General features: G+C 40.9%; 1 protein-coding gene across 2 annotated transcripts in view; it reads left to right on the forward strand.

Moving 5' to 3' along the window:
• The window catches only part of LOC121240099 (nuclear pore complex protein NUP214), a 53,077-nt gene that overhangs the window by 22,815 nt on the left and 15,411 nt on the right, over positions 1–14,851 (forward strand). For both annotated transcript variants that reach the window (XM_041137576.1, XM_041137577.1), the window contains exons 4-5: positions 7,096–7,220; positions 8,418–8,530. In XM_041137576.1, the coding sequence (XP_040993510.1) occupies positions 7,096–7,220; positions 8,418–8,530 (238 nt within the window). The remainder of the gene's footprint in view (positions 1–7,095; positions 7,221–8,417; positions 8,531–14,851) is intronic.

The following is a 14,851-nucleotide window of genomic DNA, read 5'->3' on the forward strand; positions in this document are numbered from 1 at the left end:
CATTTGCCTTTCTATCCTTTACGTACCAATCTATATGTGAAGTTATGATTGATGTGATTTATTTTTAACTTAAATATTAAGTAGAGGAATCCATCCTGTAGTTCTGATTTGTTCTAGGTGTATTATAAACCTTTCTAAACCAGACATGGCAGATTTTTGAAAAGGTTGAATTCCTTAGATCATGTGTTCAGAAGAAATAATTTCTCCTTTGGTTTCTTGTTGCCTCAAATATTTCAGTTTTGTTTGTCTAAAAAAAAATATTTCAGTTTTGTTTGTTAAAAAAAAAAAATATTTCAGTTTTGTGTATGAAGATTTAAAAGGAGGTCCAAAGTAAGAAAATTAAAAAAGTTTTCCTAGTATCACTCTTCATTCTCACCGACTCTGATGTCTAATAAATTTAATCCTTTGAACAAACTGCCACTTGTAATTCCAAGGATATATCATTTCAAGCACCCACATTTATTAGCAACTATCATCTGGCTGTTTGACATTTGGGTGCACACATCATGATTTTTATTGAGTCTTGTATGATATCAACCAGAGGCTTTAGAGTTTATAAATGAAAGTTTATGGGGTCGAATGATGGGAAGGGATCAATTATAGCAATGTTGGACTTGAGGCTCCGTTTGCAGTTCTAATTTGTTTTGATGGGGGTGGCCCCCCTCATCAGATATTTGTTCAAGACTCTGAAGTAATACAATACATATTGGCCTCAATCATTCCTCAAACTAATTGTTATATTAAGACTTTTTTCCTGTGTAACTTTAATTGTTGATGAACACATTTTGATTTTTCTTATTGATGGTTCTCATGCACCTAGCGGGTCTTAAGAGCTATGACCTCACCCTTCATCTCATTCTTATGGGGAGAGGAGTTTCTATTTAAGCTAAAGCTCATGGCATGTGCTTAATTTTGATGCAAGACTTTGAAGTAATACAATACATATTGGCCTTAATCATTCCTCAAATTAATTGTTATATTAAGACTTTTTTCTTCTGTAACTTTAGATGTTGATGGACACATTTTGATTTTTTTATTGGCATCAATCATTCCTCAAACTAATTGTTATATTAAGACTTTTTTCCTGTGTAACTTTAGTTGTTGATGAACACATTTTGATTTTTTTATTGATGATTCGCACGCACCTAGCGGGTCTTAAGAGCTATGACCTCACCCTTCATCTCATTCTTTTTTTTTTTTTTTGATATGTAAGAGATAAATATTATATATATGAATGAAATAGCCATGGCCTATGTACACATGAAGTATACAGAAGAACACCTAAATACATTCTACATGCGATAAATTAAAGGCAAGAAATCATGGACATTGCCCCCCTGCAATACAATAGCGGAAAGCCATGACAATAAATTATGAAAGAAAAAATTCTTCAACTCAGCCAATGTGCGTTCCTTATCTTCAAAGCAGCGCACATTCCGTTCCATCCAAATACACCACATGATGCACAACGGAATCATCTTCCACACCTCTGCTACTTGATGACAACCTTGCATCTTCCTCCAACAACCCAATAGATCCACCACCCTTATAGGCATAACCCAAGCAACATCAACCCTTTGAAAGATCTCATCCCACAAGACCCTTGTTACCTCACAATGTAGTAAGAGATGGTCCATCGATTCTTCATTCTTTTTACACATGTAGCACTGATCCATGACTACACATCCTCTCTTCCTCAAGTTGTCCGTGGTCAAGATCTTCCCAAGGGTGGCGCTCTAAACAAAAAAGGCTACTTTAGAAGGCACACGAGACCTCCAAATAGTCTTCCAAGGAAACGGAGAATGATCTTGTGTTGTCAAGATGTTATAATATGCCTTCACTGTGCATAGCTTGTGATTATTAGACTTCCACTTCAATCTATCTCGCTGTCTTATAGGGGTCCCCATAAAATATAGTGAGCTAAAAAATTCTGAAACAATAGATAATTCCCAGTCATGAAAATTCCTACTAAAGAGAATGTTTCACTGATGCGAGCCATGAGAAAATAACCACACATCCGCCACTGACGCCTCCCTGTTAACTGCAATACAATATAGGGCCGGAAAAGCTCTTTCCAAAGCTTGATCTCCACACCACACGTCCTGCCAAAACCTTATTCGATTGTCCTCACCAACCACAAAACGGATTTGATTTGCAAAGCATGGCCACCCTTTCCTTATAAACTTCCATAAACCAACACCATACCCCCGTCTCACTTCATTGGAACACCAACCACCCCTAGTGACACCATATCTAGCATCAATAATTTCCTTCCACAATGATCCCTCCTTCAAATGATATCTCCAAAGCCATTTTCCCAATAGAGCTTTATTAAAAGTTCTCAAGTTACACACTCCCAATCCCCCATTCACAACTGAGGCACAAATTGTTTTCCAGCTAACCAGATGAAATTTTTTCTCCTTCCCCATGCCTCCCAGTAAGAACTCCCTAAATAGTTTCTCTATCCTATTCACCACCCCTGCAGGCATAGGAAACAAAGATAAAAAGTATGTAGAGAGGTTAGTGAGAGTACTCTTAATAAGAGTGAGATGGCCCCCTTTTGATAAATACACATGTTTCCAACTAGCCAACCTTTTCTCTATCTTCTCCACCACCCATCCCAAATAGCTCTATTCTTAAAAGTTACTCCCAACGGAAGGCCCAGATATTTCATTGGGAAAGAAGACACCTTACAATCCATAAGACTTGCTAAACTGAGGATATTAGGGACCGTACCCACAGGAACCATCTTAGACTTGCCAAGGTTCACCTTGAGCCCTGATACTGCTTCAAAGCAAAGTAACAAATCTCGTAGAGTTTGGATTTGTCTCTTATCCGCTTCGCAAAAGACTAAAGTATCATCTGAAAAAAGAAGATGTGAGATGATAGTAGGGCCCCCAGAGCCATTGCCCGCCTGAAAACCAGCTAAAAACCCTCCCCTAACAGCAACTTGCACCATCCTACTTAGAGCCTCCATAACTATAACAAATAAAAGTAGAGATAGAGGATCTCCCTGTCGCAGTCCCCGTGAACGATAAAAAAAACCAGTAGGTGTGCCGTTGACTAGAACTGAGAACCGGGCCGCTGAAGTACAATAACGCATCCATGAAATCCACCTAACCCCAAATCCACACCTCTCAAGCAGATATAAGAGGAATTCCCAGTTCACATGATCATACGCCTTCTCCATGTCAAGCTTGCAAAGAACCCCTGAGCCTCCCTCCCAAGTCTGTGGTCCAAGCACTCATTTGCAATGAGTACCGAATCAAGAATTTGTCTCCCTCGAATAAATGCGTTCTGAGACTTGGAAATAATATGCTCCAACACCGGGCTAAGCTAGTTGGCAAGGAGCTTCGCAATAATCTTATACATGCTACTAACCAGGCTTATTGGACGAAAGTCCTCAATAGTCGAAGCCCCGTGTTTCTTAGGAATGAGAGCAATAAAGGTCGCATTAAGGGATTTTTCAAACTTTTGGAAAGAGTGAAATTCACTAAAAACCTGCATTACATTACCTTTCACAATGTCCCAACAAGTTTGAAAGAAACCTATTGAGAAACCATCTGGACTCGGTGCTTTATCCTTAGTCATACTAGAGATGACCTTGTAAATCTCTTCTTCAATAAAAGGTCTCTCCAGGACACTCGCACTTTGCGAGTCAATTGCCTCAAAAGGCAAGGTATCAAGCTTTGGCCTCCAAGAAGTTGATTCTGTGAGAAGGGTCTCATAATAGTGTACTATGTGATTTTCTAATTCGGGAGGAGAAGAAATCACCTGAGAGCCTAATTGGAGCGACTCAATAGCATTGTTAGGCCGATTTGAATTAGCCACTTTGTGAAAAAACTTAGTGCACCTATCTCCTTCTTTCAACCAAATGGCCCTGGATTTTTGATGCCATGAAGTCTCCTCTGACAACAAAACTCTTTCCAAGTTTGCCATAACCATGCCCTTCCTCAAGACCACCTCTTCCGAGGTATCTCCCAATAATTCTTTGTCTTTTAACTCTTGCAATTCCTCCATTAGTGTAGACTTCTGATTGTCAATGTGACCAAAAACTTCCAGGTTCCACTTCTTGAGGTTTTGTTTCAATGCCTTCAACTTGCCTGCAAGAATGAAACTTGGAATACCAATGAATTGATATGATGACCACCAAGCACTCACCATCTCTACAAACCCATCCGCTGATAGTCACATGTTTTCGAACTTGAAATACCGGCGACCCCTGTGAATACCCCCACAATCTAAAAGAATAAGGAAGTGATTTGAGCTAACCGTTTCTGGCTTACTTCCGGATAATGGCCTTCCCACGAAGGAGAGACAAGGGATCTATCCAATCTCGACCAAACCCTACCATTTGACCAAGATGAGATCCAAATCAAAGATAAATTCGGAAAATTCCTCCATAGCCAGGGAATTTTGATAATGCCCTGATCTTTCGCTAGGGAAGTGAGTAATGTTAAAATCACCCCCTAAGCACCACGGCACTTCCCATAGTGAGTATAGGCCAGCCAACTCCTCCCACAACCTTCTCCTGTCCCTAGAACCATAGGAACCATCAAAAGCCCATTCCCATCCATCAACCACATTTTTAAACAAAGTCACCATGTAGAAATCTCCAATACACTCCTCAATTGCCTCTACCACTATTTTATCCCACATTAGTAATACTCCACCTGAAGCTCCCAAAGAAGCCAAATAAGCCCAACCCTATAAACTTCGCACAATTCTTCTATCAATGAATTGCAACTTTGTTTCTTGAAAACAAACCACATCCTCCTTCCACATCCGCAATAAAGATTTGATACGAAGGCGTTTATTGCGATCATTGAGCCCCCGTACATTCCATGATAAAATCTTAGGCTTCATAAAAACCTTGATTGCCCCTCCCTTTCGATCTATCCCTTCCTCCACTCCCTTCCTTCACATCATAGTTAATGGAACAGATTAGCCGTCTAAGTTCCCTATCCTGCTTTGAAGCTAATTTCGAGTGGCTAGCTTCGAGTGCTACAAGAAGGGCCTTGAATTGTTCTTCATAACCTCTAAAAGAAACCCCAATAGCAGCTTGAATCTCCTCTACCTTCTTAAAAATCCAATTAGACTTATAACTCCCATACTTAGAGTTGGGAGGGAGTGTACATAGAGGAGTTAGAAATGTCCCCTCCTCACTAGGACTATCAGGGGCAAATAAGGCCAATTTCGAGCTAGAAACTAAGGGCTTGTTTGGCAAGTACTCTCACTACTATTCTTTACTTTATTATTACCTTTCACCTACTTTTCTACTATTTATTACTTTTCACCTACTTTTTATTACTATTCAATATTTTATTATTACTTTTTCATTATTTTTTTACTACTATTCACAAACATTCTCAACACTTCTTAGGTATTCTCACTACCCAAACCAAGCCTAAGTCTGGTTCACCATTGGTTTGACCAAATTTAATTGGTTCACCACTACTACATCACATAATAAAACTAGTTTCTTTACCTCCCCAAGCTTATTCCCATGAACACACTCCAACTCTGGTGATAAAAAACCCAACGGAGACCCCTATAACGACAACCCACACTCCGGCATGTCTGACTGCATCTGCAACGCATCTGGGCCTCCCACCACCACGCGCGATTGGGTTTGAGCAGTCGACAGCCCACGCGACGGCGATGGGAGATCAAAACTCAAAAAACCATCCTCTGCCGACGCCTAAAAAAACTTGCCATCCACTGCACCGGTGAATAGTGATTGCGCAGACTCAACATGGTGGTCAACTGTGACCTGCAGGAGTTTCTGTGCCGGAGTGGGGTCCGGCGAGACTCTTATCAGCGCCGCAGGAGGACGGCAACCTGCCTGGACCGAAATATCGATCTGCGCCCGAGACATATGCTTCGCCTGATTCGTCACCTGCCAAACCTGGCCTTGCCCTTGGCCTGGCCCAGGGCCCTTGACCAACCCAGGCTGCCTAAAGTAAGCCCTCCCCACCCTTGAGCCCATCACCTTCTCTTCATTAAACCCGGAATCATGGCCCAAGCCCATCTGCATTACTTCTTTCCCTTTAACGCAACGTTTAAGGCAGAGTATATCTTCCAATAGAATCCCAACTTTTTCCTCCATATTAGCCAACGCCGGTAGCAATTTATCCTCATTTAGCCCCAACAACACACTGCCATCTCCCTCGTTTCTACGCACGATCTCTGAGAAGGACACTTCTGACACCACTGCACTCACGCGAGGCAGTACCTTCTGCACCACCTCACTGTAGGACATAGAGCCATCAACCGTCGACGATGGAGCACCACCATCTCCCTTACCTTTCGGCTTGCCTGCCTGGGGAGACCACAAAACGCAAGCCCCCCTGTTTCTCCCCCTCAAGGCAGAGGAGGAAAAAGTAAGCTCCTTAATGATGTCTTCAAATTTTTTCCACCCCACCCTTCCTCCCTTCCGGTACCACTATCATACCCCTCCTCTTATCATGCCCAAACTCCGAAAGGGAGAAGAAACTACCATTGTGGTTGCATCCCCCCTGCACCATTAACACAGAGTTTCCTTTTCTACGTGTTCTTAGAAACTTAGGAGAACCCAAAGACGCAGCACATTCCCTCACCATAAAGCCCAACCACCCCAAAGCTTCATGATCCAAGGAGATATATTTCACCACACGACGACCACTCTCAGTGATACTCCACCACCTATCATTCTCTTTCCTAAATGTAAATAACTTCTGTTCAATGAATACATCTCTGCACATTCCCATCGAAACCAACAAAAAACACCAACTCAATAATCACCAAAGTGGACTACACATCAAACTGGACTACATGCTAATCACCACCGAAAAATATTGCCATTGACAACCCACCTCCAAAAGCAAAAACCAAAGAAACGAAAAGTTTATGGAGAGAAAATGAAGAAACCAAAGATTATGGTAAATAATATTGTTCATCTCATTCTTATGGGGAGAGGGGTTTCTATTTAGGCTAAAGCTCATTGTTATGTGCTTAATTTTGATGACTCTTGTTAAATTTGACCATTTTATAAAATTCTGTAGAGTTCTGAATTTTTGGCTCTGAAACTAAATATTTCTCAAATAATTGCACCAGTGGATTCTATCAAGTGGGTGCGTCCTGATTGCATTATTCTAGGATGCTTTCAACTTGCTGCAGATGGGAAAGTGAAAAATTACCTTGTCCAAGTTATCAGAAGCAAAGACGGCAAAATTACTGATGTTAGTAACAAACTCTGGCTACTGATTTGTTCATTATGATTGGGTTGCTTTAAAAGCCAATTTAGTAGCGAAATTTGTTTTTTGTAGAAGTAGAGTGCAGTCGAAAGGTTTGTCTTTTAAGTTGGTTTAGGTAATTAAGATCATTATGGGGTTCAATCCCACCATCCACATGTGGTGGGACAGTTCCTGCTCTATATTTGCTTAGTATGATGCACCATTCTTTGAGATTTGTTTTTCCGCCATTGTTAAGGGGTCCCACCACCCCCCATTCATGCATTTTCCTGACTGAAAAAAGAAATAAATAAATAGGAAGATAATTGAGATCATTAACTTAGGCCTCGTTTGGATGTTGAGATGAGTTGAGATGCGAAATTTGTGAATAGTAGTGAAATTATTTGTGTTAAGATGTTTTATTGGGTTTTGGAAAAGAAGAGAGAAAAAGTTGAATAAAAATATTGTAAAGTTAAAATATTGATAGAATATTGTTAGAATATAATTTTTTAATATAATTTTTGTTTTGAGATTTGAAAAAGTTGAATTGTTTTTTGTGTTTTGTTTGGAATTTTGAGAAAGTTGTAATAATTAGGTAATAATTAGATGAAAAAGTTGAAAAGTTGAGAATTTGAAATTGAGAAGTGTTTGTGTTTGAGTGGTTTTTGGATGTTGAGATGAGATGAGATGAAATGGGATGAGACCATCTCAACATCCAAACGGAGCCTTATTGCCATTTTTATGGTCCATGTGTGGTTCATGCTTTTGATTTATATATAATGTCGCATCTGCCTTGTGTGCTAGTATGACATGGATGTCCCGTCCAGCAAAATGTGGATTTAGAGATTCTGATATTGCTATCAGTTTTTTACATTTTCTATTTATAATGGGCCAATCAGGCTTTGATTCACAAATAATAATAGTAACAGGGGAACAAATCAGGCTTTCAAATCTCTCCTTTTTTTTAACCGATCAAAAAATGATTTTTGTATAATAAATAATGGATACAGGGGAACAACAGAGCAGCCTTATTGGCATGTCACTGTTTAGCATCTTTTGTGCTGTACATGTACTTCAAAACTTTGGCTCACCATGGTGCTACGGAATGATATCTGTTTTGCATATGCATTGTATTGCCTAAAAAATCAGTTTATTCTATCCGTTGTTAAAGTTTTGTCCATTGATATTGTGAAATTTCTCTTGTAGGGCTCTGTCAAGCCTGTTGTGCTATCCTTTTATGATTTGTTTCTAGGTTTTATTGACGACATATTGCCCTTTGGAAGTGGACCACTTTTGTTCTTGAGCTATTTAGAACAATGGTATGTGTTGAAAATTCCTACCTTAACTTTTTTTTAACTATTTGACATTTCTGCTGCTGTTAACTTTACCTTGGTACATTAATTAGTGAAGCATGCCTTGACTTTGACGTATTCGGACTTTATGGACCTTATCAAATCATTTGGATTTTTTGTCTTGCTCATATGTTGTAGAGAAACCATTAATATTGCTACACTTCACCCAAAAAAAAAATCCTAGGTTGAATTATATTTTGATTACAACTAACACTGAATATGGGAGAAAACCTCTCCATGCATTTAGAAGAACATTCACTTCTAGAGAATTGTTTATTTCCATATGAAGAAAAACATATTACTATCAATGGACAGATTTGCTGTCCATATTTGTTTCCTTATTTATTTCCTTGATTTACTCCTGTACAATTAGCATAATATTCGTTAATGGCTTTTCCTTCTTGAGGGGATTAGCGTATCACTAAATCATTAGGGTTGTATTGTTTTGTGGGCTGGTTTAGATGGGGTTGTGTAATGAGGTGTTCATTGACCAGAAGCTTTTTGAGTTAAAAAAGGAGAACGCAAGGTGGTGGAGGATTATAGAAAGTAGTCGCCGTGTAGTGAAATACATTTCAGTAGATGTTGAAACACTGAGCTGGCTGGGTTCTATGGTGAAGGAAGGCGTAGTAACACTGGACTCTCATGAGTTTTTGAGAACTCGTAGAAAAGGAGACATTGTGTTAATAGTGAGGAAGGGACGTAATCTCCATGGCAGTTTCATCTCCCTCTCAGAATTTGGTCGCTATAAGAGGAGAGGTTTGCTTGTGATTCTGGAAGGGAGGAAGGGGGAAGGATGGAGGAACTTTGTAGATACTTTAATGGAGCTTTCTGCATCCTCTTTTTCGACCCAAGTAGTTTTTATAAAGAAGAACAGAGGAGAGGGAGGTGCTCCATCGTCGTGGGCAGGAGTTGCAAGATCGTACAGTGAGGTGCTGAAGAAGGTACCGCCTCGTGCTGTGAGAGACGTGGTGCCAGGCGCAAACAGTGTCGAGGACGTGCAGAGGTATGGTGGAGAAGACAGCAGACTGTTGGGGTTAAATGAGGAAAGTATATGGAGGATGTTAGTTGGCTTAGAGGAGAAGGTGGGCATCGTGTTAGACGAAATTTGTTACTTAAAACGATGCGTTAAGGGCAAGGCTGAGCTGAAGGATTTCGTGGGCCGTAAGGATGGGCTTGGTTCTACGGGTCTTGTGTTGGGCCATGGTACAGGTTAGGCCTCAGGCCCAAAGAAAGTCTGGAGGGCAGTGGCAACCGATGTGTCGGGGCAAGCTTCCGGGTCAAAGATTTCGGACCAGGCTGTGGCACCCGATAGGCATCTTACCGGCAACCCTTCTGGCACAGAAATTGCTGACGACCTTCGTCGACCACTCTGGTGAGCCGGTAAAGGTGTTCCGACGGGAGGATTTAGAGGAGGGGGATATTTCGGTGGAGTCGTTAGTGCTGGAGAGTTTGAGAAATGCTTCTGCGTCCTCGTCACTAGGGATGATGGTGGAGAATGGGCTTTCTAAGCCGTGTGTGGTGGTCGAAGGTTCTGAGGCTGTGCAGGTGCAATCAGTAGCGCTGGAAAATGGGATTTCATCTTCGGGTGAGGCTGTGCAGATGCAGTCTGAATATCCGTTTGGATCCACACCAATGGAGTCGAGTGTTTTTGGTGAGATAATTTCTGGGGATGGCATTCCTCTTAAAAATATGGCCTCAAGTGGTGAACCAATTAGCTTGGGTGGCTCGGAACTGATTTTGATTCCCAACAATAGTGTTGGTGAGGAGGGGGCTCTTACTCCTCTATCTACACTTCCTCCCAGTTCTGAATATGGGAGTTGCTCGTCGAATTGGATTTTGAAAAAGGTAGAGGAGTTACAAAATATCTTTGGGGTCTCTTTTGGAGGTTATGAGGAGCAATTTATGGCCTTTCTTGTGGCTATTGAAGCTAGTCGATCGAAATCAGCTACAAAACAAGTCAGGGAACTTAAACGTTTAACATGCTCCATCAATTATGATGTCAAGAATGGGAGTAGCGGAAGGGTTAGACCGAAAGGGAGGGGGAAGTTAAGTTTTAATGAAGCCTAAGATTGTATTATGGAATGTACGGGGTCTCAATGATAGCAATAAATGTCTTCGTATCAAAGCTTTATTGAGATTGTGGAAGGGTGATGTGATATGTTTGCAAGAAACAAAGTTGGGTTTTATTGATAGAAGATTGGTGCGTAGTATATGGGGATGCTCGTATGTGGGTTGGTCCTATTTGGCCTTTCAGGGAGCATCAGGTGGTATGTTATTAATGTGGGATAAAAGAGTGGTTGAGGCGACTGAGGAGTGTGTTGGGGAGTTTTCGGTTTCGGTGTTATTCAAAAATGTGAGCGATGGGTGGGATTGGGCTTTTGCAGGGTCCTATGGTCCCAATATGGATAGAGACAGGCAAAGGTTGTGGGAGGAGTTGGCGGGAATATACTCTTTATGGGATGTGCCGTATTGTATGGGGGGTGATTTTAACATTACTCGTTTTTCTAGTGAACGATCGTGGCGTCATCGACACACTCTAGCCATGACAGAATTCTCTGAGTTCATTTTTGATTTGGACCTCATGGACCTTCCCTTGGTGGGTGGTGAGTACATATGGTCTAACGGCCGTGCTTGGTCGAAATTGGATAGATTTCTTGTCTCGCCGTTATGGGAAGCCCACTATCCAGAAGTAAGTTAGAAAAGGTTAGCTCGAGTCAGTTCAGACCATTTTCCCATTCTCTTAGATTGTCGGGGCATTCACGGGGGTCGCCGGTATTTCAAGTTTGAGAATATGTGGCTTAAAGTGAACGAGTTTGTAGAGTTGGTGAGTACTTGGTGGGCATCGTACTAGTTTAGTGGCACTCCGAGTTTCATTCTTGCAGGTAAGCTGAAGGCTCTAAAACAAGATCTGAAGAAGTGGAACTTGGAAGTATTTGGTCACACTGACAATCAAAAGTCCACTTTGTTGGAGGAATTGCAGGAGCTAGAGGGTAAGGAATCATTGGGAGGGGCCTTTGAGGAGGAGTTATTAAGGAAAGTCACGGTTGTGACAGAGTTGGAAAGGGTTTTGTTGGCAGAGGAGACATCATGGCGTCAAAAATCCAGAGCCCTTTGGTTGAAAGAAGGTGATAGGTGTACGAAGTTTTTTCACAAACTGGCTAATTCTCATCGACGTAACAATGCGATTGAGTCGCTTCATTCAGGTACTTAGGTGCTATCCTCTCCCGCTGAACTAGAAAGTCATATTGCACAATATTATGAGACACTTCTTACTGAATCGGTATCTTGGAGGCCGAAACTTGATGATTTATCGTTTGAGGCAATTGATCCGCAACTTGTGAGTGTGTTGGAGAGACCTTTGATGAAGATGAGATTTTCAAGGTCATCTCTAGTATGGCTAAGGACAAAGCGCCGGGTTCGGATGGTTTCTCAATGGGTTTCTTCCAAACTTGTTGGGATGTGGTGAAAGGTGATGTCATGTGGGTGTTCAGTGAATTTCACGCTTTTAAAAAGTTTGAGAAATCACTTAACGCGACTTTTATTGCGCTCATTCCCAAGAAACATGGGGCTTCGTGTATTGAGGATTTTCGTCCAATAAGTTTGGTTAGTAGTGTCTATAAGATTATTTCAAAGGTTCTTGCTAACCGGCTTAGTCCAGTGTTGAAAAATATTATTTCCAAGCCTCAGAATGCTTTTATTCGAGGGAGACATATACTTGATTTGGTGCTCATTGCAAATGAGAGCCTAGATGCTAGATGGGAGGGAGGTCCAGGTATTCTTTGCAAGTTAGACATGGAGAAGGCCTATGATCATGTGAACTGGGAATTCCTTTTGTATTTGCTCAAGATGTGTGGTTTTGGAGATAGGTAGATTTCTTGGATGCGTCATTGTATTTCATCGGCTCGGTTATCCGTGCTAGTTAACGGCACTCCTGCTAGTTTTTTTGATACTTCGAGGGGTTTGCGGCAGGGTGATCCGTTATCTCCTCTTCTTTTTATTATAGTTATGGAGGCGTTGAGTAGGATGGTGCAGGCTACTGTTGATGGGGGTTTTTTATCTGGTTTTCAGGTTGGAAATGGCTTTGGCAGCCCTTGTATCATTTCTCATCTCCTATTCGCAGATGACACTCTGATTTTCTGTGAAGTGGATAGGAGTCTATGGACTTTTACGTGCATTATTACTTTGCTTTGAAGCAGTGTCAGGGCTTAAGGTCAACCTTGGCAAATCTGAGATGGTTTCTGTGGGTGTGGTTCCTAATATACGCAGTCTAACAAGTCTTCTGGATTGTAGTGTGTCCTCTTTCCCAATGAAATATTTGGGCCTTCTGTTAGGCGCAACTTTCAAGAGTAGAACAATATGGAATGGGGTGGTAGAGAAGATAGAGAAAAGGTTGGCTAGATGGAAAATGGTGTATTTATCGAAAGGGGGTCGTCTCACTCTTATCAAGAGCACCCTCACTAACCTTCCCACTTATTTTTTATCTCTTTTTCCTATGCCTGCAGGGGTGGCGAATAGGATTGAGAAACTTTTCAAGGTTTTTTTATGGGGAGGCATAGGGTAGGAGAAGAAATTTCATTTGGTTAATTGGAAAACAGTATGTGCCCCAGTTGTGAATGGGGGGTTGGGTGTATGTAATTTGAGAACTTTTAATAAAGCGTTATTGGGGAAATAGCTTTGGAGATATCATTTGGAAGGGGGATCTCTGTGGAAAGAAACTATAGATGCTAGATATGGTGTTGCTTGGGGTGGTTGGTGTTCCAAAGAAGTGAGAGGGGGGCATGGAGTGGGGCTATGGAAGTTTATAAGGAATGGGTGGACAAGCTTCATAAATCATATTCGCTTTGTCGCAGGGGAGGGCAACCGTATCAGTTTTTGGCGGGACGTGTGGTGTGGAGATCAGGCATTGGAAAGGGTGTTTCTGGCTTTATATCGTATTGTAGTTAATAAGGAGGCTTCAGTGGCGGATGTGCGGTTATCTGCTCATGGTTCGCATCAGTGGAATATTCTGTTTAATAGGGATATTCATGATTGGGAATTATCTATGGTTTCAGGCTTTTTCAGCTTGCTACACTCCTTGGGGACTACTATGGCACAGTAAAGGCGTATTATAAACTCTTGATTGCACAGGATCACACCCCTTTTCCTTGGAAGAACATTTGGAGGTCTCGTGTACCCTCTAGAGTTGCTTTCTTTGTTTGGAATGCAGCCCTTGGGAAGATCTTGACCACGGACAACTTGAGGAAGAGAGGATGTGTAATGTTGGATTGGTGTTACATTTGTAAAAAGAATGGAGAGTCGATAGATCATCTTTTACTACATTGTGACGTAGCAAAGGGTATGTGGGATGAGATTTTTAGAAAGGTTGGTGTGGCTTGGTAATGCCTATGAGGGTGGTGGATTTGATGGCTTGTTGGAGAAAATTGCAGGGCAATCCTCCAGTGGCAGCAGTTTGGAGAATGATTCCGTTGTGTGTCATGTGGTGTATCTGGACGGAAAGGAATGCGCGCTGTTTTGAAGACAAGGAACGAACAATGGTGGAGCTGAAGAATTTTTTTCTATATACTTTATTGCTTTGGTTTTCAGCTATTGTATTAAATAGGGATGATATTCATGAATTTTTATCCTTAGTTCATCGCTCTTAGAATGTATTTAGGAGTTCTATTGTATACTTCCTGTGTACATGGTACATGCCTATTTCATTCATATCAATAAAGTTTATCTCTTACTTATAAAAAATAAATAAATAATATTTGACAAATTGTATAGGGATAGAATTGGCATATGCTTATTTCTTTTCATGTATAGAACTCTTGTACAGTTTATATAATAAACCGAGATCACATGGCCAATTGATTCGGCCATTCATACAAAACTTTGACTTAATTTGACATGGTTGGAGTGGGAGAATTCCTTCTAAAGACTTAAAAGAGGATGAAATTGGATTCGAGCGAATATGCCAAAAGATAGCTAAAAATAACATTGGCATCAATATATGTTAAATAAGAAGATAATTGCAAGTTTTTTGCAAATTGCATTCTCTGCTCATGGAGAGAGTTTGTTTAAGACTGACCATTTTTTTAGTTCTTCTAATAAATTTCCTTTTTAGTGATTGATCTCATGGATTTGTATAAAAACAGTTATTGATCTCATGAATCTCTCTTTTTGGGGTACTGCTTGTCATAAAGCTGCGCTTGGTTTTACTTGTTTATGCTTGTTTTTGGCAGGATCTCTTACAAGAAATCAGTATAATTGGAAATATATTTTATGTTGTTTAGTTTGAAACTTCTT

Source organism: Juglans microcarpa x Juglans regia, chromosome 7D (genome assembly GCF_004785595.1).
Source record: "Juglans microcarpa x Juglans regia isolate MS1-56 chromosome 7D, Jm3101_v1.0, whole genome shotgun sequence".
NCBI classification, from domain to species: domain Eukaryota; kingdom Viridiplantae; phylum Streptophyta; class Magnoliopsida; order Fagales; family Juglandaceae; genus Juglans; species Juglans microcarpa x Juglans regia.